The sequence below is a fragment of the Polyodon spathula genome, chromosome 9 (assembly GCF_017654505.1).
Source record: "Polyodon spathula isolate WHYD16114869_AA chromosome 9, ASM1765450v1, whole genome shotgun sequence".
In the NCBI taxonomy this organism is placed as follows: domain Eukaryota; kingdom Metazoa; phylum Chordata; class Actinopteri; order Acipenseriformes; family Polyodontidae; genus Polyodon; species Polyodon spathula.
The window spans coordinates 96513-122727 of record NC_054542.1 but is presented as its reverse complement, the minus strand read 5'-3'; the positions used below and the strand labels follow the sequence as shown (position 1 = coordinate 122727).

The 26215-nt window shown below is 35.8% G+C and overlaps 1 protein-coding gene across 1 annotated transcript; it reads left to right on the top strand.

The window, feature by feature from the left end:
- fndc3a (fibronectin type III domain containing 3A) lies at positions 1-25967 on the top strand (the record flags this gene model as incomplete). Its single annotated transcript, XM_041260232.1, has 16 exons — positions 1-84; positions 194-318; positions 731-905; positions 1653-1739; positions 2755-2893; positions 3604-3672; positions 4537-4655; positions 5585-5690; positions 5814-5989; positions 7961-8074; positions 9222-9371; positions 10066-10349; positions 11139-11351; positions 12092-12258; positions 14085-14209; positions 23633-25967. Coding segments are annotated over 16 exons (2448 nt in total), but the record flags the coding sequence as incomplete, so codon positions are not given.
- Between the last annotated feature and the right edge of the window lie 248 nt (positions 25968-26215).

The following is a 26215-nucleotide window of genomic DNA, read 5'->3' as shown; positions in this document are numbered from 1 at the left end:
AGCTCATTGCACTTCATTTATTTTCCACAGGCTCCATGTGACAACGGCTCAAAAATCCAAAGCTACACTTTAGAATGGGATAAGGTAATACATTTCATACAAACATTCTGAAAATAAATAAAAATGTAATCCAATATGTTATACTGGCTCTATAGCCCCATTATGTGCACTGAAACAGCTTGTGCATCTTTAGGGAAAAGGGACTGAGGAATTTGAACAGTGTTACTATGGGCCTCTGAAGCAGTTTAGAGTGACCAAACTATCACCAGCTTCAAGATACACATTCCGACTAGCAGCCACAAATGACATGGGTGTGAGGTAACGTATTCCACCATCTTTCATTTTCTTCTAACTATAATGCAGTGTGTGTCGGTGTGTTTGTCAAGTGCAGTAAAGAGGTACTTGCAGCTGACATTGTTACCTTGAAATGTATAGAAATAAAATAAAAACATTTCAATGACAAGGATAGTAGAGAACTGAGTTAAGACCACCACAGTTAACATGTACACAGTCAGAAAGGGTGATGTTTTTGCTCCAGTGACTCATACAGTATGATACACATGATATAGCTCTTCTAATACCACCTTCGGCCATGTGCTTCCAAATCTTTTCCTGGTAATAAAATGTATCATTGGTGTAACTTTTAGGTATATGAAAAAAGTGAGATGATAAAAAGGCAGCTTTGACAGAAATGAAACCTGATTTTATTTTTGTGTGTTTGTCACCGTAGCAACTTCAGTGAAGCAATCGATTTTTACACCTCAGGCAGCGTTCCACCACCACCAGCAAGTCCTGAGCTTGTAAAAGCTGGGGTTACCTGGATGTCCATACAGTGGAGAAGACCCTCGGGCGCACCAGCAGAAGACGACATTTCTTATGTTCTGGAAATGGAGGATGAAACCTCAGTAAGTGTGCCGTGCGCAAACATAAAAAAAGATACTGTAGTATCCCCAAAGCATTGCAGAATGGTGCGTCGTGGTGTTTGTTTTGTTTATTTTATAAATCTCAGACAAATCGCATGATGTGGTGACCTTACAACTCTGCTGGCCCATTCTCAAGTGATTTAGTATAGAGCAGAGCCGAATGCTCAGAGGTAGCCAGCAACTAGGATTCTACAGGCTCAAATCATGCCTGGTGGAAAAGTATTGGAGCAACGTAGCTCAGGATCATGCACATGGTTGTACGCATCATATAAAGCTAAGGGAACGGTACAAAAATACATACAATTACATTCAAAACTAATGAACCTTTAATGTAAATATTTCAAACCATGTGTAAGAATATAACTAGAATTTCAACAAAAATCCTGGTATAATGTTGTAATATAATATATGTAATAAAGCTTCCATTACAATTCAAATAGGTCATTTTTCACTACTTATTTGGACAGTTTTTTTTTGTTTTTTTAATGGAGATCACTGACATTCTAATCATTATGAACCGTAATAAGACTGAAAAATGAGTTTCTTAAATGCTGCTCAGAATTCGCAGGATTAATTACATTACAATTAATTGTGCCTGACTTCCAAGTTATTTAAGTACTGTATATTACAGCTTGTGCAGTTGAGTAGTTTGAGTTGCTTAGAGTTATTTCTCTTGTACTGTACATTGACTACATATTGTTTTCTTTTCGTCACACTTCTGTGTTTTAGGGCTATGGGTTTAAACCAAAATACAACGGGGATGATCTCTCCTGCACAGTTAAGAATCTTAGACGGAGTACCAAGTACAGATTTCGGGTAAGAAACACTTTTGGAAAGATGCTGCCTGGCTTTCTAAACAACTGGGTATAAAACAGAAATCAAGCTGTACAAATGTACATTGTATTTTTGTCAACTAATAAGTAGATTTTAAAATCCGCATTTCTTGGCTAATGGACCTGCATCCGTGCTATTCTTCCAGTATTATGGCATAATGGGAAAATCTGAAAAAAAAAACCCTGAAAAAAACAGGTTCCAAGTGGTTCGTAAATCTGGTTAATCCTGTATTAAAAACAAAATTCATTAGACAGTTGTCTGCCTGTTTACATTTCCTCAAGTCAGCCTGATTTATATCACAGAAACTTAATTATATCTATGAAGAAAACAGAAAAGAGAATTATTCCTGTCACATTTCTGTCAACAGTAGGACAACTTAGTTTTATGTGGTTTACACAGGAGTTCGTCTGGTTTTGCAAGGAACCGTTTTAATCTGGTGGCTTACGGGGGGGGGTGGGGGGGTTATTGAACATATTGAATGGTTATTAAACCACTCAAACTTTGAAATTGTGAGTTGTTATAATAATTTCACTAATTTGTGAAACAAAAGCATCTAAATATATAATTGTATTTAATTATTTTGTAAATGTATTATTTTCATTTGGATTGTTTGGAAATCTTGCAATTTGTGCTAATAACCCAACATGTATTGCAATGACTGGCAGTGAGGTTTGCTTTGGCTGAATTATAACCACAATCATTTTGAACCTAATTACTTGATTTGTTTAACTTGTGTTTGACTGGAAAGTGCTCAGTCCTGATATGCACAGTACATCAATATGTTAACCAGTGCATGGTTTTGGTCAGTCACATTTATTTAATGTGGACTTATCAATCTAGTGCATAATTAGTCTAGATCTAAAGTTAATGAGGTTTACAAGTTGTATGTACAGCTGACAAATCAAATTACCTGCATAATGTGGCACCCCCAGACTATAAAACATTTTAAGTTGAAATTCTATGTGCGACATTCACATTCTTTTTTTCTTTTCAAAAGGTTGCAGCTTACAACTCGGAGGGGACAAGCAATCCTAGCGAGGCCGCTGAGTTTTGCACTTGTCCTGACCGGCCTGGAGCACCTTGCAAGCCAGTAGTGAAGGGGAAGGTTCATGCCAACAATTTTAAAATTATATGGGGTAAGGTTGGATTGAAACCATAGTCAAATGCTTTAGGGCGACCTTTGGAAAAACAGACTAATTTATGATTTGTAGGCAATGAAACAGCACTTTTCTCAAAGTGTAGACCTTGGGTATTTCAAGATTTAAAGCAAAACAAACAAAGCCGAAGACTTAAATGAGGCTCTTCTACTGCAGGCTGTTTTTCAGGGTAAAAAATGAACATTAAGCCATGTTCTGTTTTTGAAAGTTATTTAAATCTGGTGGCTTTATAAGCCAATGTTAAATTAGCTCTAGAGGTCTCGTCACGGTTTCTAGCACACATCATGAAAAACACCACCAACAGCTAAAAGGCATTACCTGCAGGGAGTCGCTCAAATAACCCAAGGAATTTGATGAACTACATCCTGTGATGTCCAGTACTGACTATGTGGATAAATGGAGAACTCTAGTGCCACTGGAACATTAAAATTCACATTCACCAAAAAAAAAAAAAGTTAGGTAAACTGCCTTGCCACCTTGTTGTTAATTTATTAAATTAAAGTGATATATAATATATTTAAAAAACAAACTTATTTCAGATTTTTATTGTGTTGTTAATATAATAAATAGGGGGGGAAATGTGTTGGCTGTTATAATCAACCTGAAACTTAGCTCTCCTGACCTCTGTGCTATTTGTTGTCATTGATGTTTCCTCATCTTAAGATTTAATAACTTGCTTTGTTTGGCAGAACCACCCAAAGAGGATGGAGGAGCCACTGTCACAAAGTATATTGTGGAGATGTCAGAAGGGTCTGATGGTATGTATAAAAAAATTATTACCTATAATATTAACTTTTAACATTAAGTAAGCACAAGTAATTGAGTTGCATGATTTCGGGTAAACTAATGGTATTTCTGTTAAACTGTAAGAAGTAGCAAGTAGTCACACTCATCTGTCATTTAAAAAGAGAAAAAGAACTATGGTTATGTTTCAACCCATTTATATCTTGGATCGCAGTTAAATAAATTGATTGTTGGTTTGACACTTTATGCAATACCTGGTAAACTTGGGCATATGGCACTTGTAATAACGATGCCTGTGCAGCAAGAAGAGGTTATATAATTGTATTTAGTACTAGAGAACATGTTACAATATACTACAATTGAAATAAGGGGATCTGAAGGGTTTGAGAACTACTGTTATCCTAACAATAGTGGAATCCCAAGGCAAGGGCAACTATTGGGAAATATTTAATATTTATAAGTGGCAAAAACAAATTAAAAAAACAAAACTAAAAAATGCTATATATTAGACCTAATCTAATAAATATGTTCCAAAAACAAAGTTTAAGAGAAGCTGAAAAAAACATAGTGGCGAAAAAACATTTATTTTACATAATATGTAATCGCATTAGAAATTGTCATCATTTTTTTGTATGATAAAAAAAATAATTCAAAATACAAAATTGCCAGGTGTTTAAACAGCTTATTAATAACAGCTTGTACATAGATGAGTGCAAGATACATTTTTTGTTTTGCTAATCAAATGTGTTGGTGTTTATGTAATTTCTAGGAAACTGTGTAAGGCATCAGTATCTAAAGGCTCATTTGATCATGTAGCTGGTATTGTGATGTAACGATGAGTACTGGCTGAGTACGTTTTGTTTTCTTTAACCTTTCAGGGAACAAATGGGAGATGGTGTACAGCGGGTCTGCCCTGGAGCATGTGTGTGATCAGCTGAACCCAGGCTGTGCCTATCAAGTCCGGGTGTACTGCATCAGCGAAGGAGGGCAGAGCCCGGTACAGTCCGGCTATCTTATCTCATGCATTTCAGTAGGCTGTCTAAGGCAGTGTTTACTGCTACAAAGCAATTTTCACAAGGCTATTTATTTTATGTATATAAGGAAATTCCTTTTTTTTTTTTTTTTTTTTTTTAATTTGAAGCTTGTGAGAATTATTTTGTGACAAATTCTGAATCCTAAATTTCGGCATAATGAATTTTTTTTGCTTGTAATGAATTGCCTTTTTAATTCATTAAAAGTGCTTGTTAATAATATTAATTAATTTCACAGCAGCAATTAATTAACCACTCCATGTTTAACAGTATAATTACTACCGAGCAGGAAACGGACGTATCCAAAGCTCAGTATCTTATTCAGTGCTAGTTTTAATCTTGTTCGTCGGTTAGAAGTGGTGAAAGGCTCCAACTGCATGTGTCTCTCTCTATCCATACCTTCCAGTGTCCAAAAAAACTGCACTCCCTAGTTCATATCAATCTTTATCAGTATGTGTCTAAATCTGTCCAGAAACAGAAGAACAATTACATTTATAACAAGTGCAATGGTTACAGCCTCGTTTAGGTCTGTTTATAGGGTTGCAATTGTTTGTACATACACTATGCATATTTATTTCTTGGCTGCAGTAACTTACGTTACCAGTATGCAATTTTATGTTAAGTATCTGTGATAACAAATGTAAGTGAACAGTGACAGATCTAAATAACAGCACTATTTAAATTATAAAATGGGACCCTTTGTGTATCAAGGCATGAAAACCAAGTCTAATTATAATTCTAACCATGATTGTCCTTCTGTGTGATTGGTAAAATACAAGGGAGCCCACCCTTATATTTAGGTCATCCACTGTTTACACCAATTGAATAGACCCTAAAATGTTTAATCATTTACTCATTAGCCTTTAACAGTAATTGTTTTTTTTCTTCTTTAAAGCTTTCAGAAACCTTACTGATACAGACACCAGCAATTCCACCTGGCCAGTGTATGCCACCACGGCTTGTGGGGAAACCTAAAGCAAGAGAATTGCAGATGCGTTGGGGTGAGACCAGTGAACTGTTTTTCTAGATCAGAGAGTTCTGTCAAAACTTTTGTGGAAGAATGACTATTTTCACGTACTGTATAAATTGTCTCTGTGTCTTTGTTTTTAATGTTGTGTTTACAGGAGCTCCCCAGGTGGATGGTGGAAGTCTAGTCTCCTGCTATAGACTTGAGATGTCTCCAGCTGAGTCAGAGGAGCACAGAGAAGTCTATATGGGTCCTGAACTGGAATGTACAGTAATTGGTCTCCTACCAGGGAAAACATACTCATTTAGGCTTCGGGCAGCCAACAAAGCTGGGGTAAGCAATGTTGATATATTTCGGTCAAAAGAAACGTCTTCGTCGCTAGTTTTGACAAGTGTCTTTTTGGTAAGATGCAAACAGACACACAAGGAAGCAGAATGTACAGGAGAATGCAGAGGTTCCAAAACTGTGGCTTGAGGACCACTTGTGGTCAAGCAAATCCCTGGTGGTTCCTGAAAAGTTCCCAACATTAGGCCATTAGTCTGCCATGGTACAAGTAACGCGGTATCTGAACTAAAGTCAACGCCTCCATATCCCCTTCAGGCCCTGGGTCCACAAATGCGGACATTATAGTCTGTGTTAAATATATAAAATTAATCTTGTGCATCATAACACTGAAAAGTTTAAATAATGAGTTTAGATAGTAATGTTGTAAACAAAATGGGCCGTAAGGAATATTGCGGTTATATTATATGTTTGAGTATAGGGACAGCACACTTTGAGTTATTGTTTTATTTGGTTCACATCTGTATTCTCAGTGTTATCTACTGACAATTTCTCCGATTCCCAATTTCTATGATCCTCTCAATAAAGTTTTATTACAGGTAATGTCCAATGAAAAATATGCTGTTTCTATGCCACATTTGGTTTACCTTAGGCCATGTCAATAATAGTCATATCCAACTTTCATAGTGTTTTTACAGTTGGTGCACAACTATATTCTTCGATTCACATAATAAACTTAGAGTACAGATGTCCTGTGAATATTAACTGTTTTAAGCCATATTGTTTTAACCTCCAGCCATATCGCTGATACAGTCATCCATTTTACTTTCATGTTTTCAAACCTTTAGATCAGATATACAATTCCCCTTATAGCAGTGTGTGGCCGGATAGCATGGTGCTGACGTCACAAACCAGGAAGAGACTGACCAGTACTGTGGGTTAATGTGCTGATGTGTGTATTTATTGTTAATAAATAGGTTTGAACAAAACAAAACGGCACATCGACTAAAACAAACAGACAAACAAAAACAGTGAACCAAACAAGTATCAATCGTTTTTCTTTCTTACCTCTCGTTCTTACTCCCTGCTAGAGTGAGAGGTTCCTGCCTCTCTTCTTCAGCTGTGCCTGAGCTTGATTGCTTGTTAATCATTCGATCCAGCTCAGGGACATTCTGCACGTTAACAGATTTGGCAGGGAAGGCAATTAACCCTTCCCTGCCAACCTAAAACACCTGTGCACCAATACATACATACAGACAGGCAGACAGACATACAAATAATACAGAACAAACAAAATACGCACAGGCGAGGGGTGTAGCGCATTACACAGAGGTTCCCAAATTTTTTTAGCTGTGCCCCCCTTCTAATAAACAGTACAGTATTAAGAAAAAGATGATTTTCCCAACATATAACAATATATTTTTCTGAAGACAGAAATCAACAGTACTACTATTCAAATAGGATATAAACTTGAATATAAAAGAACACCCGTGAGTCATATTTACCTCAGTGACTAGGATGAGCCTGCTGGCTACTGCACAGTTTGTGGTATCTTGGTTTGATTTCGGAGAGTTTCAGCCTGTCTCAGCAATTTCTGTACTTGTTTCCTGATTTAAATAAGCGAAGAAAACCCTGTTTCACACAGATAAGTTGAGGCAAAGTGTACAATTATTTCCACGGCTGTTTGTCACCATCAGCGTCATCAGATTTTCTTTTAGACTCACAGCAGTCTTGACCTTTGCAACAAAGTTCTCTGAAAATGGATTTCGAACCCAGGAAAAGCCCTGCATCATTTGCCACTATCACATCTTTAACTTCCAGGAAGGAACAAAACTCCCATTTCTAGTTATCCATCTTATCCTAAGATTATAAAATATTTATCTTGCTGGAATAAATAAATCCCTGATTCTGTCGTTTTGCATTTACAATGAAATGTTGAGCAAAAGAAGAACTCGATACAGATAAAATGCAGCATGTTCCTTGAGCACAAATAATTAAAGTAATCTTCTTCCTTCCATTTAGTATGGATCATACTCTGAAAAATGTGAAATCACTACAGCTCCTGGTGTACCAGATCAATGCAAACCACCCCATGTTGCTTGTCGGTCCCCTACATGTGCAATAGTCAGCTGGGAGGTGAGTTATTATGTTTTATTTTCTATAACGTATCTGAATCGAGGATTTCCTGCATATATAATTCATATTTCCCAATAAAAATGGATACCAATAACTTTTTTTTATTATTATTGTATGGTCCTCTGTGATTACCCTTTTAAAATACGTTTTGTGGTTTCTGTTCTGTGAATTCAGTTTTCTTGGGAGACAAGAAAACTCTGCTCTGATTGGTTTAGCATCACACAGAATTACATAGCAGTCATAGCAAGTTGTTGCAAATATCACCTAGAAGATTACGTATGTCCACCAAAATAAAGTATCAACAAATTGACGTTGAATCCTATCAATTTTTCAATGAAATCATAAGAATATTGTTGGTAATAACAAAGTCAGTAGACACATTGAAATCAGGTCAATTTTACCGTTGTAAGGATGCGATTTCACCTTACTTAGAGGGAGTGCAGCTTAAGCCAAAACATTTCTCGTGTCTCATCCATTTTTCAAGCACTGTTTTGCTGTTGTTTTTATTTTTCACTCTTCTGAAATGCTTTTATCCTTCTGCAACATTTTATGTTCACTTCCTGTTCCTGTATATTGGTATAATAACTCCACCTGAACCTTACACTTTCTTTCCATTCTGCTCATAGGAATACACTGTATGTGGTGTCAGGCGTATTACCTGTAACTCCTAATTAAGGCTACGATCTGCCAGTCCAATCTACTCTCTTAGTGTCACTAAAAAGGCTGTAGGGTAAAACATAATTTATTAATTTGCCTAACACTGTGCTCTGTTGTACGTATTCCTGCAATGTCTTTTTCAACATAATCTTGATTTGTTTTGATATTTTATTAACATACTGTATCCCTGGTCATAAATCAGTTATTTGTGTTTTACGTTGATTATGCATTGGGTCTTCCTGTCCAAAATGTTTTCTGAATTCACAACATTGGCTGCTTGAATCTAGCCTGTTCAACCAGAAACATTTCATTGGTCCCAGACTCCCCTCTCGTCCATTATCTTTGTCAGGATCCTGCGTGCTTGCCCCAGCACAGGTTCAGGAGCAGGAACAGGTTTCTGAATATGCATGCCATGTTTGGCCTCTTTACAGCATTCTAATAGCCATTCTTTCAGTTGTTATGATTCAGTTCTTCTTCATGTTCAAAACAGACCCCGGCTGGAAATGGCGCTAATGTTACCGAGCATCGGTTAGAATGGGGTGCGGCAGAGGGCTGCATACAACTCTGCTACTGTGGACCTGGTTTAACACATGAAATGAAAGGGCTCTTACCAGCTACCACTTACTTCTGTAGAATACAGGTAAGTAAGAATACTTTGGGGAATTCATGCTTAATTATATATATATATATATATATGAATTGTCTCTGATACAGCTGGGTGTAGTGTCCACTTGTCCTCAGTTACAGAAACCGGTCGTTAAAAAAATAAATAATGGCATGTCCCTTTCCTTTAGCTGTACAAATGTAGTTCAGTTTTTTGGTTTTAAACTTTTATTTCGGTTTTACAGAAAACAGATTGGACGTCAAAAACAGCCAAAAGAGTTGATTTAAAAACCGAACCGATCATAACCGACTTGCATCCCTACCCCAATATCAAGGGCTTTAGAGAATTTGTAAATCTGATAAATAAATTAAAAGTTTTATGGACTGTTTAATTGCTGTAATGCTGAAGGGAAGCATTTATGTGTGGTAGAAAATGCATCTTTTCTGTGCAACACCTGTATCGGACAATGTCAGATTTTCTAAACGCTTTGAAGCAATTGTAGTTGATGGAATTCGTATCTATCATCAATGGGTAATTATTCTATGAATCCATTCCAGATTGAAGCATTTATACCAAAGCTAAATTGGCATCATGTGTAATCATTTATAAAACTAAATAAATGTCTAAGTTTAGTAGATAAATGCATTTTTCAGTGTCTGTTTGTTATACCACTTTCTGTGTGTTAGCTTTTAAAAATGTCTTGCTTTTTCTCTGAATTTGAACTCTGTAGGCAGTAAATGTTGCCGGTGCCGGTCTGTTCAGTGAAGTGGTTTTGTGCGTGACTCCATCCTCGGTCCCGGCTGCAGTGAGTTGTCTTCGCGTCAGAGATGAGAGCGAGGTAGACATTCCACACTACTCCCCATCCACATGCCTGGCGCTGCAGTGGGAAGAGCCTTGTGACCATGGCTCAGAAATTACTGCTTTCAGCATAGATTTTGGAGACAGGCAGCCCATTACAGTGCCGAGAACCACAAACCACATTATAGAAAACCTGCAGCCAGATGCAACTTACAGGTAAGAGGGGATCTGTTGCACACACGCAGTGAGAAGTAATGTATTGGGATTAACTATGTTTTGGCTAATGCCTCCATGAGTGTTATAAGTTCAGTTGTTTTTGCTGTGAGGTCTATATGTTGGGTAGTGCATTTACCCATTCCTGTGAGAATATTTATCATGATAACACATTATCATGTGTTGGTCCCTGGTGGAAGTCATGCTTGAAGAAGAGTTCAGCTTTACTACACAGTTAACAGCTATAAATAGTTAATTAATTACCATCAATCTGAGTGGTTTCAATTGCAATCACTGTCCTCAAATACTGTGCTTTTCTATTTTTTGATAAGTCTTAGTTAAGATGCATTGTTTTTGAGTTCTTATTGCTTCTAGTATTAAGTGCCAATACCAGGTCGTACAGTTGTGAATTGCCAGCAAAACCAGAGGCAGTTGGAACCAGAGTGGCAGATCACATAATAACACACACTCTCTTGTCTAGAAAGACACTGGCTGATCTAGTCTATGTTAGAAGCATATGCACCTTAAACACAGGTGACAGACACAAAATTTGCATTTGAGTAATTGCAATTATAACCACTCAGAATGATTGCCAGCATCATAAAAGGTAAGGGATAGTAAAATAAAAAGCATCAGCATTTTGTGTATAATGTATTGATAAGCAGGCTGGATTAACAGGCTGTCCTTTGTCAGCAATTATACATGTTCTTTATGCTACACGGAGCACAAACTGATAAGCTATGTAAACTGCAGTAGTAACTACTGTAATATGCAAGGCTTCTTTTCTTCTAGAATACGAATTCAGGCCCTGAACAGCATTGGCGCTGGCCCATTCAGCCACACTATCAAGTTGAAAACCAAGCCCCTTCCTCCTGAGCCCCCGAGGCTCGAGTGCACTGTCTTGAGTCATCAGAACCTGAAGCTCAAGTGGGGAGAGGGCACTGCTAAATCATTGCAAACAGACTCCATTCAATATCACCTTCAAATGGAGGACAAGAGTGGAAGGTAAGGGCCTCAGCAGAAACCCAACTGCAAATTATCTGAAAATTAAAACTGAAAAACAAATACGTGTAAAAACTCACCAAAATAAAATCTGTACGTTTGCTTATTAATTTACTGTAGTCCATTTTATTGAAGAAGGCCTTTAAGAAGATTGGGTTTACAAATTAGATTTTTTTTTGTATGTACAGCTATTGCTAAAAGTTTTGCATCACCTAGAATTGTAGGATTAAGATGTTTAAAAACAAAACAAAAAAAAACAAACAAAAAAAACATTTAGATCTTTTATGTATTTCATGTAATCAAAGAAACTACAAAATTATATCTCAAAAGTCTACCGGAAGCCATAATAGTAGTATTGTATTTCATGTTAGATTGTTACATTTTTTCGTTAGGTATAAAACTGCAAAGCTGTATGTAATTCAATATGTTAACATAACATAATTTAGCAGGTTTTATTCGACTTTAGGAAGCTAAATTAATTCATTCGAGGGTGATGTAAAACTTTTGGCCATAGCTGTACTTTTTTATATTTTATTATACTGTAGCAATAGAACTTGAGGAAGTGACCCAACGACTTTTGTTTTAACATCTGTTTGCAAATTGAGTTGTAAACTGCAAATGGAACTGAGAGCAGCCCCATTTTGATTTCGGAACAAGATGAAATCCACCCCATGGTTTCATGTTGCAGATTGAAACAGTGTTTATTTAAAAAAAATATCTGCTTTTATTTTCTTTTCCTTCAGGTTTGTGTCCTTGTACAGAGGCCCATGCCACACACACAAGGTACAGAGGCTCAATGAATCAACCACCTACACATTCCGCATTCAGGCCTTCAATGAAGCCGGTGAAGGGTCCTTTTCTGATGTTTACACTTTCACGACGCCCAAATCCCCGCCTGCTCCTCTCAAAGGTAGTGTACTTTTTTCCTTTTCCCAATTAACATGGAGAAGTCAGCAAGTCATTCATTATACATGCAGTTCTTATTGTTTCAATATTGTAATTTAAAGCAAAGCCTTAATTGCCTTGCTGTTTAAAAAGAATGAACTTGCAATATTGTGCAAGCACTGACGTTTTAAGTTGTTATGAAATTTAAGTGTTGGACTAAACAATCTTTTCGGTGGGGGCAGGGTGGGGGGGGTTTGTAGAAATTGGTAGGAAAATAGATTCTAGTATTTACTGCACATTTTAAAATCAGTAATGGAAGCAGTTAATATTGGATTTGAAATACATCTTGTCATAAATCTTCTATATCAAAAGGCTTTTAAAAGCCTGTACACTAGTGTTACAAATGGATGTTTACAATATTGGTATTTGGTACTCAAACATTTATTCATGAGTCTTTCTCCATGGTAGTTGTTTGGCTAAGGGGTCCACTTCTATGTGTCTTAACACAAGAATAGGAGTAAAGTTGTGGTTTACTCAATGAGGATTCAGTTTTGGAAATACTGATTTGGAAATACTGTTGTACTTGGTGTGAGGTCTTTGTGAAAGATATTTTTATATTAAGTCTTCATGCCTAGTTGGGACCGCTTTATTCGTAAAGTTTTTTGATGAGGTACCGTGCACCACACCTTTAAGTACCTGTAATAGTAAACACCCCTTAATTTCAGACAACTGTTCAAACTGCATGAGTCAGAAGTTACTAGTGATGCATGGTGGCTATAGAGGATTGAGACATCTAATTGTTATCAATCAATCAATAAGCTATATATATATATATATATATATATATATATATATATATATATATATATATATATATATATGTGTGTGTGTATTACATACATAACATGGATGACCTACAATGTGTAGTTTTAGAACACATAAAATGAGATCATGCACAATACAGAAGAATAAAGGAAAATAAATGGATACATTGACAATACTGTGATACCTCAAGTTTAAATAGAAAGGAATACTAGATTGTTACATCACTGGCCATGTAATAAATTAAGAAATTATATCACAAACACATTCATAGATTTAAATATAAATAAGTGAGTTAGTGGCCGTGGCATCAAAAGGGCTGGGACCCAGGTAGGTGTGTGAAAAGGGGTGTTAATCTTAACATTTCTTATTGATCGATGTAATAATCCAATCGATCTATTAATCACACCTGTTTGCTGGTGATATGAAATTGTATTTAAAGACAATTCTAGGTAATTACTTTGACATAATATGACATTTTCTTTTGAGCTGTACTACCATTTTCATTTCCTTCAGCCAAATGCCATGTCTAGAAGAGTTTCAAACTAACAAAGGTAACTTCCTGAGTGTTATTTTATGTAGGTTAGCTGAAGAGAAATGTAAGTTATTGAGCACTACTGCATTTTATTTAGCTGAAGAAAAAATACGATGAAACGATAAATTTTTCTGATACTGTTTGAAAGAAATACATTTCATAATAAAAAATAAAAAAAATCGGCTTACTTGTGACCTAAAGATGATACAATAAACTTGTAGTATTGTTGTGAATGGAAAGCACCAATGAGCAAATGTTGCAAGTTGCAGTTTTTTTTTTCTTCATTCTGAAATGTTGTGAAATTTTGGGGATACCTTCCAGATGCTCTTTTTGACAAGGTTAGAAGTACCCTCTGCCATTTATCAAGATTTTTAATGTATTTATGTATTGTGTTCCTGCATAGTTTATTCTTGTTGTTGTTATAATTTTGTCTGGAAAACGGCTAATCTCCTTTGTAACAACAAACAGCTAATCTCCTGCTCTCACCTCCCCAGCACCAAGAATAGAACGTCTTGATGACCACACCTGTGAGGTCACTTGGGAGGCATTACAACCCATGAAAGGTGACCCAGTTATTTACAGCCTTCAGTCTATGACTGGGAATTCAGAGTTCAAACAGGTATTCTGTGCTTCTACTGTCATTCCTCATTGTTTTAGTGTGTATTATTGTGTCACGCCTGGGATACTGTGTGTGTCGCGTTTCATCCTTTTCAAAGGTGCAGAAACAATAAGAGGCTCAAGTAACCACTATTACTTATCATTCAGGTAGACAAGTGTAACAACACGATTCTGGTTAAAACACAAATATCACAACGCTTCTGTTTTAGTGACAGTCTGTAATAGTTTATTAGAATAGCTTTCTAGCATCTAGGCTGCTACTGCACTTACTGCTTGTGATGCACGGGTTGATTATTTGGTCGCTTCTAATGTGTGGTGTGTTTTGCATGTCCTGAGGTGAGGAAAAATGAAACCAAATAAGCCTGTACTTTCTGTCCATCCTCATTATCAGATCATTAATGGTTCAAGGGGTTTTTGTTTAATATTATGATGCCTGTGATTGATTAGATAAAACACTAGCATTATTTGCACAAGGGCAAATGTTTAAAGAACGTTAATTAGTATTGCAAAGTACCAGCTCAGTTTTTTGCCGGCTGGGCAGAGGTGTCTTTGGATGAGTAGGTTTGAATGGATTTATGTTCCCAATGAACAATTTTTTCTGGCCAAGAAATTAATAAAATCAAAACAATATTTTGATTCCTTGTTCTACTATGAGCACATAGCTACAATAATGCATATTCTGCTGGGAACGTCCTTGTGTACTAGTTGAAACTCTGTGTGTCACAGGCACGTTGTGAATCCCTGATTCCTTGATTTTGAAGTACTGTACCAACTGTGTTTTGATCAGTAGGGAAGAGGCAAAATTTTAATCTTATCCTCCACTTTCACAGTACCAAAATACAGTGTAATACAATACCTAAAGGTCTATATATAAAAGAGCCTCTTTACGATAGAGGTCTGGTTATAAATCCTTTTTAGAACATGCTGGTTTGGTCAGTTTGCTTCAAGACAGTAAAACTAAGAATACGGCAGACTGAGCAAATATGATAGAAATTGTTCTTGGGTGAGGATTCCAGAACTTAGCTGCGGAGCCCCCATTGTCTTTATGAGAGTGATATGCATAGCACTCGGGACATGGTCAAGAATACACCTGAAATTCACAGATTGTGTTATACTAGAAGTAAAGTGAGGAATTTTGAAATTAATACTAAATTAACTTTAAATGAAGTTTATATGAAGAGGGAATTGCTGTTTTAGATTTCATATTCTTCAGAATGTGTTTTCCATAGCTACATTGAACTCTACATTTCTTGACCAAGCTCATTGCTTGCCATTGAAAAATATGTTTCAATATTTTAAGTTTTAATAGTATTATTACTAACAATATGCATACTATTTAAGAAGACCTAAAATATTTGTATAATTTTCTAACCATTTTTGTTTTGTTTTACTGAATGTCTATATAGTAAACAGAAAACATCCGTAATTCTGTACGTTTTACTACAATACAGATGGAATGATCTTCAGAACATGTGAATAAAATAAATTAATCAGTTCAAGAACTTGATAATTGACACTTTCTCAAAATAAAGTGTATTTGATATTTGACAGCCTGTGATTTTAGGACTTGGAAACGGTAAATGAATGCCTGATGCCGTAACTGAATAAGTGTAAGAGTACAAGTGGTGTTCAAGAGCTTTTCAGTTTAGAAAAGAAATGAAGGCACGTTTATTCCAGCTGGTAGGTTCCAATGTCAGGCTTTGACAGTTCTGAACAACCCTTGTAGATATTTCAAAAGGTTCAATATTCATTTATGGGATCTAAAGGTCCTGTTAAAACATGAAATAATTATTTACTGTCGTTGCTCTTCTTTTTTTTTTTTTTTTTTTTTTAATGCTGCTGCTTTTCTGTTTGCACTGACAGAAAATGAGATTATGCTCAGACATTTATCGCAGCACATTTATTTTCTACAGATTAAGGCTATTATCCCATCCAACTCGTCATTCAGGATCGCTTTGTGCCAGTTCTGAAATATTGTTCATTGTACATTAGCAAAGTAGCAATCAGTTCTTCATGCTACACTCATTTTTGTCACCCTGAATATGTTTAAACAATGAGATTTTAAATATAATTAAGCATTCCTCGTAAATGGGTTTTAGAATAGATAACTCATGTCCACCCCATATTTTACACTGCAGCAATTGAGTTGGAACTCAGTTGTAAAACCATAAATATACAAGAAATGACATACACCCTTGGCAATTTATGTTGGTGTGCGGTTTAGATTTTGGACAAAATCAGATTTGAAATAGCTTGTTTTTACACTTGTATGACATTTTATTACAATTGCTCCACTGCAATACAATATGTGTCATGATACATGTGGTTGTCCTGATGGGCTCCTTCATAGATGCATAGCAAGATCAGCTGATCATATAATGGACTATTTGCATAAAATAAACCATTTGGTGAACTACAAGGACCTATGTTTTGCTTTTGTATCACAGTGGAAACAATACATACATCTATTAAGATAGGATATGTCATATAAAGATGAATTGTTACACATTTTGAGGGTAAAATAAGACTCCTATTACATAGCAATTTCACCCATTCCAGGTTTTACTATGAGCTTGACAATGTCTAGGTAGCAAGCTTGGGTGTCTCTTATTAAACCCATAGGAAAACTATGAATGGATCATACTGCTAACCAATGGGAGTATGAGAATCTGCATTTTGTATAAAATCTGATAATTGGTTGGGCTGATTTGAAGGTTATAGCTTCTGTACTGTCAGTACCACTCTCACAGGTTTGAAACATTACACGAACATTACAAGATATTCCACTTACTGTGACTGGATTTCATAGTGTCATCTTTCAGTACTTTTCATGTTTTTGTTCAAATGAAGCACAAACAAGGCAGTACGTGTTTTGGTTAGGTGTTTGGTTTCTAGGTGCAGCACTAATCCCAGCAGTTGTTGTACACTCTTACAATCCACATACATCCAGAGGATGTTTGCAATGAATGTTTGCAATAACACTACATGTGCTTATTAAAGGTCTAGTAATCCAGGTGTTACAGTATGTCATATTTATACTGGTTAGACCCACTCTGTGCCTTGTATTCTTGCGCCACCGGTCATCCATTGTGAAGGGAGTTATGTGATTTAGCAGAAAACACGGTACTCTGGGCATAAATCTGACTCAGCACTTCAGAGTGGATTTTTTTGGTGTTCTCAAATAACCATTCTATTTGAGATAAAACATGACTACAGCAAATGAGATATTTGCTGTAGAGGTTTTAAAAAAGCCTAGGGGTACTACCTGCATTTTAGCTAAACCGGACAGTGCATAAGACGATAATAGTGCTTATGCTTTAACTGCTACAGTAAGTACTAAATAACTTTACATAGCCAATTAATTCTATATATTTTTTTTTGTTGTTGTGGCCAAACCCCTTAGTAGTTTAATGTTGTTATAGTGAACTGCAGATTGAATGGGGACAGGCAAATATTGACTAGCCAAGTGGAAGACACTCTATAGCTAGGAAGTAGGCATAAAAGGATTTACTTGTCCCCCCCCCCCCCCCCCCCCCCCCCCCCCCAAAATAAGATGTGTCAGGAAAATACAGTACAAGTGTCAAGAGGACAAAAACGCATTTAAGTTGGGTTGGGTTCTTCTGAACACTTTCTGTCTCGGACTAGAGCTAGAGTTTTCCACAGTGAAATCAGCTGAACTGTAAACAGAACTACGCAGGCAAGTAGTTTAGAGTATGATTGAGTAGATCTGTTCAGCTGTTTCATATTGTATTAGGTTCAATAATAACCTGTTTAATGTATATCATTTAGCACTGTTTTGTTAATTGACCCAAAATAATGTATTTGTGCCTTGCACTGTTAAGCATATGAAATTGATCATCCCTGATAATAGTTCTAACTTTACAGAGAAAGTAAAACACTGTAATTGTATTATGGGGCCAAATTAAATGGGGTGTTTAAGCATACATTCTGATAAGTTTAGTGTCTGATAAGTTGGAGTTGGAGATAATAACTATATTTTAAATTGAACATTAATGTATAGTAATGCTCAAAGGCAGTGCGTTTTCAATGTGCGCTATGGCAGTACTTTCTCTATTTAAGGTATGAATCTAATGAAAAAAAAGGCGGTTTATGCTTTCAGTATTATTCAATTAATTTGTGTAGATTTTGTATATTGCTTTTTTCTTTAATAGTAAATGGCTAGTAATTTGTTTGTTTTGATTTTTTTAATTTTATTTTTGAATATAGAGGCATGCAGAGAAGACTGTACTACTGTAAGAATTTGAGTAATGCAGACATACACCTGATGTGAGGGAGACAACATATAGTAACTCAAATAGCAGCTTTTTTGCTAGGTGTATGTGTTATCCATGTAGTTGAAGTTTAAATGGTGAACATATATAATATATATTTTTTTTACCAAAATACAGCATTGCGTATTACATATTATGAAACGCTGATGCTGACAATACTGTTTTGGAGGGGTGGGTTAACCTGGCGGAAGCGCAGCGCCATTGTGTGCAGGGTGAGTCATACAGCACAGGTTCACTTCCTGGCAATGCGAAGTACGCCGGCCTTTGCTGGAGACTCCAAAGGGAGTGTTGCATTGGCTGTGGCACTCACATAGGTTAGGGAGTCAAAACTGGCAGGGACTGTTTCTCCTTATTGTGCAACAGCGAACCCTGCTGGCCGGGCGCCCAGTGAGCTCAAAGGTCTGGCTCACTTGCAGATCTGTCTCTCGTTGCCTCTTATGTCTTTACCATTTTCGGTAGGCAAGAAGAAATTTGCCATGTTTTTCAATTTTACTGTGCTTCACAGTGCTCACCCATGCTTTACCATGTTTCCATTGTGCTTTATTACACTTTGCACTTTACACTTTGCTGCTTGTCTTGAAATGTCAATAGCAATTTGTTGTTTGTGTCAACTGGCTGGCAAAAAAGATATTTTGGAACCTCTGTGAAGGAAGCGATTTGACTGGTTCAGAGGGGAATCTATGAGGAAATGCATTTTCTTCAGGTTTCTAAATTAAGTCAGGACATTTCCCTGAGTTTAGAATGTCTGGCTCTTGGATAGCTTCCATGGAACCAGCTGTTTATGTTAGGTGGTGTTGAGTGTTGTAGATTGCATTCCATTTACTTACAAAGGATTTACACTTGGATTAAAGTAACACAGCTACGGTAGACATCAGAGTACATACTCATTGTTTTCTAGATATTTCCTCCCTCCTCTATTTTAAAGTATTAAGCTGCAGTAAAGATGCAGTGTTACAAATAATTGTGTTATTGTGTTGTTTTCCTTTTCTAAAACATAATCATTTATTTTTAAGGAAAATATTTTATAGGCTAGCTGGCGGGTAACCGTTTTATTTAGCAAATCTAGACAGAGAATAAAATAAACTTCTCTCAGTTCACAATGTCTATTGCTATGGCTGAGCAATGCATCAAACAAGATTCCTCCTACAGTGGCTGCTTTTATATGGTCCTTAGACAAAGGAGCGATTTTGATCATCTTTGAAAAAAGAAAGAACAAAGATTTGTATTATGAATCGCAAAACTGTCGTTACTCCCATTTTGATGCATTAAACTGCTGTTTGTCATTTCTCAAAACTAATTTGGCTTCATAATAGGCTTTTCTATAAAAAAATAGTTTGTGTAATTATATAAACCAAAATTATGTAATTATATAAACCCAGCTGCCTCAATTTATGGTAACCATTGCGACAGTCCATAACGTAATAGCGATGTACTACTGCATTAGTTTTGAAACATAACAGCCATGTTAACAACAACAATAGCGGAATATGGCCAATAGATGTTGCAAAGAATCCCACAGCATGAAGCACATTTAACGGTATTTAAATAGAGATTATTATTATTATTATTATTATTATTATTATTATTATTATTATTATTATTATTATTTTTTTTTTTTTCTTCCCAAAACTTTAAACTGCTGCTTCTTCAAAGCTGTGTGACTGATCAGGTTCATTTTTCGATAAAATCTTTTGAAATCTTCTTCTTGGGAACCGGTGAAATGATTGATCTGAAACTTGGCATACATCATCATCATCCAAACCCACATCAAGTTTGCGAAGCAGAAGTTGCTGTGATAAATTTTAATGTCAAAATGGCTGCCACAAATCTTATCGAAACGCACCCCTAACAACAAACTGCTGCTGTCTGAAAACCTTTTGTCCAACAAACTCCAAACATGGTAGTTATTGTCCCAGTAACAATGGAATACAAATATGTGAAAATAGTGATGTTTTATAAAACAAGATGGCCACCACTTATACGTTTAGATTTGAAATTTAAACCTGTGTCAGTTGACAAACGATTTACTTGACTAACTCCAAACTTCACAAGCATTTTCCCCTGATACTGTATCAATACAACTGACTTTTAAAAAAATTGTGTTGACCAGAAACGAAAATGGCCATTTGACGCATTTTTTTTTAGAAAAATCTTCTTCTTGGGAACCGGTGAAGCGATTGATCTGAAACTTGGCATATATCATCAGCATCCAAACCCACATCAAGTTTGCGAAGCAGAAGTTTCTGCAATAAATTTTAATGTCAAAATGGCTGCCACCAATCTTATTGAAACGCGCCCTTAACAGCAAACTGCTGCTATTTGAAAACCTTTTGTCCAACAAACTCCAAACATGGTAGTTATTGTCCCAGTAACAGTGGAATACAAATATGTGAAAATAGTGATGTTTTATAAAACAAGATGGCCACCACTTATACGTTTAGATTTGAAATTTAAACCTGTGTCAGTTGACAAACGATTTACTTGACTAACTCCAAACTTCACAAGCATTTTCCCCTGATACTGTGTCAATACAACTGACTTTTAAAAAAAAATTGTGTTGACCAGAAACGAAAATGGCCGTTTGACGCATTTTTTTTTTTAGAAGCCTTGAGAAATCTTCTTCTTGGGAACCGGTGAAGCCATTGATCTGACACTTGGCATATATCATCAGCATCCAAACCTGCATCAAGTTTGCATAGCAGAAGTTTCAGCAATTAAATTTGAATGTTTTAATGGCTGCCACAAATCTTATTGAAACGCGCCCTTAACAGCAAACTGCTGCTATTTGAACACCGTTTGACCAACAAACTCCAAACGTCAAAAAATGTCAAAATGGTTATGTTTTATAAAACAAGATAGCTGCCAGGTGTCTGAAATTTAAAACTGCCTCAGTTGACAAAAGGTTTACTTGACTAACTCGAAACTTCACAAGCATCATCCTTGACACTGGAGCAGTACAACTGACTTTTAAGAAATTCATGTAAAACGAGATTACTGCCTGACGCATTTTTGAAAAAAAAAATTTCAAAATCTTCTGTGGAACAACTGATTTTAAACTTGGCACATTGAGAACTAAACACGCTTAGACGGGTACTGATACTGGGGCTTGGGAGCCGTAAAACTGCCTGGCAGTTCTAGTTGTTGTTGTTGTTATTATTATTATTATTATTACCCGAAAAAGATCCAGGTATTTCACGGTGGGTAACTGGTTCTGGATTTTCTACCCGTGCCGACCTCTAATTAGTGTGTGTATGTATTTATATAATATACAGTTTCTGGTGCTTTTTAAATTGTCACATACTCGACTTCCTCTAGGATTGTATCCACTCAGAATACGGTTATTTCCAAGTTTTGCTGTAGGTATCTCTTCAATAGCATGTTCAAATAAGCAACTCTGACTAGGTTGTTATCAAAATCCACTTCTACAGGAATGTCTACTAATTGGATCTATTTTTTTTTATTTATATTTATCGATGGTCCGGTTTATCAGTCAAAATAGATGTTGGAATGTATTACTGAATCTGTTTTTGCAGACATTAGATTATTGAAATGAATATCCATTTTATGTGCTAATTTACTATTGCTCAGTTTGCCGGTGTTGACTTCTTCTGTTACCGTTGTAATAGTGTACAGTAGGCTAGGTGGTTACTCCATTCACCAGTATTTGCTTCTCCAAACGACGGCACAGGTTCTGGCACCAATCAAATATAATTAATCAATAAATGACATTGTTTAACTGCCCAGGATGTCTGCTGATCAGGTTTCACAGCAATGTGATGGAAAATTGAACAAATCAAGGTTAGAACAGTGTTCTGGACAGATATGCTTCTCACTGTATGTAATCATTATATAGTATACACATGATAATACAACCTTTTTTTAATCCCCCATATACGAGGACAGAAATATCCTGTTCAGGGATTCATTAATTGTAACAGCACACATGTAATTTACATGCTTAAATGTCCCTGTTGTCTAATCTATGTGGGTCATACAAAACACCATTTTAAAGTATGTATCGCCAAAGCTGTGATAAGAAACCAAAATATGGATTATGCAATAGCCAGACATTATAAAACTGTGAACCATGGTTCAGCCTCTAGTTTAAAATGTAATGGATTAGAAAAAAATATTAGAAATCTATTGTTAAAAAAGGGAATCATACTGGATTCACATTGAAAAGTGTGGAACCACACAGTCTAAATGAAACCTTAGACCTCTGCCCATATTTGTAAGAAAGTTTAATATGTGGATTGATAGTTGACAAGTTCTCTTTAGTGAAAATAATATGTGCTTTTTGTAGAAATTAAGTTTTCAGACAAACTGATAATTAAACTAATTAAGAAAGATGATGCATAGAAGTGGGGGTTGTTTCTAAGTAGCAAACACTATCCACCTGACGAAGACACGAGTGTGTCGAAACACATTGTGGTTTACAGCTATCTGCTTGTGTGCTGCTTTTGTATTTAACAATAAAATGAAATAAGTTTTAACAAGTCATTTGTAGTGGTCAAGTTCTTATAAATATAAGTGATATGATGAGGCGTCTCTACAAGGTCTACTATCAAGCTACAAGCCTTTGCCAACAACGCTAAAAGTATTTGGCTCTTTATTGAGACTTTATATATATATATATATATATATATATATATATATATATATATATATATATATATATATATAGAGTAATTGTAAGAGCTAATTAGCAATAAATGTAATTTTTTTTTTTGGCTTTAAGCACTTGTTTACATGTTTCTGTGCACTTTTTTGTGTTATTTACTGCACTTCTCTTTAGTGGCTTTGACTACTTGTTTTGACTTGTAAATTGAGAAAAATGTAACTACTTGGTCATTCCTCATAGTCAATTAAGGTCACATTGTACACTATGGAACAGTACTGACACCTAACTTTTTTTTAATTATTTTTTTTATAAATCACTCCAGGAAAGCCACTTACTGTTGTCTGCTTTGGTTGAAATTGATCATAATAGATCTTTCTTATGAGAGGCTACCGTGTACTGTATGTTGACCATGGTCTAGTTTTCCATGACACTGTCACCTGCAAAACATTATTTCTAGGTGTTCGTATATCCTTAGTTGTTACTGACATACCTTGTATTGTTTGTTTTGCAGATTTACAAAGGCTCTGCCAGGTCATTCCAAGTTTCAGGACTTCAGCTTAACTGTGAACATCGTTTCCGGGCCTGCGCCATTCGCCAGTGCCAAAACCCTCAGGGCCCTCAAGATCTGAGCGGCCCCTACAGTGCCACTGTAACATTCTCCTGTCAGAAGACTGAACTGCCCAGCACCACCCATAAAAACACTGTGGAAGTCTCAAGGACAAAACGCACTCTGAGTGATGAACAGTGTGCGGCTGTCATCCTTGTGCTCTTTGCTATTATCTCCATTCTGATTGCCTTTGTCATCCAGTACTTTGTCATTAAGTAATAGGACCATCCCAAACTGGCAAGGTACTTGAAGTACCTGCTGCAGCCTCAATTTGAAATGATATTATACTGTGATATGATTTCTGTTAAATTTGCTTTTACATCTGTAGTGGCATATAATGCTGCTTCTGGACCAAGGGTGGGCAATTTCAGGCCTGATGGGCCTGTCCAATCCAGGTTTCGTAGTTATAGTGAAATAATGAGCTACTTTTATAACCTGGGTGGAAGTTTAATTCAGAACATTGTTGGAACAAAGACTTGGACTGGAAGGGTCATTATTGTTTACCCATGTTCTAAACTTCCACCAGCTTTCCTGTCATTCTCGTTGGCTACAATGCTTGAAATTCCCACATGGCAGCTGGCAATTAAATAAGAGACACCAGCAACCCAAGTTACTTTGGTAGGCTTAACAAGTGAAATTAGTAAACTACTAATAGCTTTATTGTGAATAGTGATTAGGTTTTGCTGGTTTACAAAGTAGTGCAGTAGAGGATATAGTTAATTGGTGATCAGTTATGATTGATGCACTTAATTAAACTGTTCAAATGTTTAGGCTAGGAATTGATAGCACAGTAGCTAGTTTTTAGAGGATAATCATGTTGTTGCAATTGCCAGCTAATAATACATGCTGCCCCAGTGTAATGAAAGCTACTTGATTGCTTGATAAGTCATATGGTTCAAGTGCCAGAATGGGGTTTCTTTTTGCAAGATGAAAAGCTACACCTAAAATATAATGAAAGAAACAAAAGTAGAATGAAACCTACTCATTTAGCACTTTCCCATCTTTGTCCAGAATGTGTAGCGATGCAAAAGAGACTAAAAGTAACATTTGACATATTTTTGTAAGAAACATGGACCTATGTTTGGAGTTTGTTCTTCAAAAATGAAATTGTGTAACTGTCCTTTAGCTGCTTCTAATCTTAACTATACATTTAGCACAGATGTTTATTGAGTTATCCCAGCCTAAAGGTTTGCACCTCGTACAAAATGTTTGACTGCATGTAGTAGTTGTGATTATAATAGAACACTTTTCAGGTAATGTATGCCTTAAATGTGCATTGTGAGCTTGTTTTTTTGAGTAGTCTGTTTTTTAAAATAGTTCATCTCCACAGTCGAGAAACTTTATCTGAAGCTTAAGAAATCATAAAAAGAACGACTGCTTACAGTAAGTATAAAAACTGAGCCTAATTTTCAGGAAAGAAAAATCACTAGCCGTGTTCTGTATTCATAATCACAATTTTGTTGTAATTACTTTTCTTTTGTTTTTGTAGCATTCTGTTTTTGCATCGAGATGCATTTTTTTTTATTTGTTTTTCTTTAATATATAAATATATATTCATTGGTAAAACACTTTAATTATATGAGAGAATATATTTAACAACCCTTATTATCTATTTACTTTATTTTATGTCCTAAATGAGTTATATTAACAGTTATCTGTCTGTGTTTACGTGTATTCCTTTGAATTCAGACTTTGACAATTGTTTGTGTTAATTGGTATTTTTGTCACTGATTGCTGAAGTGTTGAATGGGCACAATTTTCTCTCTGGAAACCTTCAAATGTGGCGTTGTGTTTGGCTGTTGGCAGACATGTTGTTCGATTGTTGCAACAATTAAAAAAAAATATATAGATACCTTGTCTTAGCAAAAAAAAAAAAAAAAGAAAAAACAATGTCACAAACAATTAGATGCCCTGCAGTGGCTTCTATTTGTCATAGTAAAATTAAAATTACTATTTTTGATAGTGAAACTGTAATTGCAAGTTGTGCCATTTGAATATTTTCCCAGTGTGGGCTATTGCAGTAAGGAAAAAAATATTTTGTATGTAATTTTAATGTTTGCAGTTACCTCATATACTGTACATTCCAAAAAGTAATTCAAATTTGTTATAAATATTACCAAACATATCACTTTAAAATTGTACAATGTCAGTAATGAAAATTGTATAATCACATAAATATGTATCTACACTGTAACTCTATAGCCATTATATATAAAGATCCATGCACAATAAAATATCTATAATTCTTTGTTTTTGTCATGTGTCATTTCAAACACACACGCTCATACTGTTCATTATAAAATGTCTTTGGTGAACATAACACTGATTGGCTGAACAAGATTCCAAGCAGTGGTTGGATCTGGCTGGATCCCTCCAGCCTTGTCGCTGAGCTTTTGTGTTCTACACTGATAAGTGGAATGGGACATTTCATAATCATAATGTGGGTTGTTGTATAATTATTGCACTCTATTTTGTCTCATGCCTACC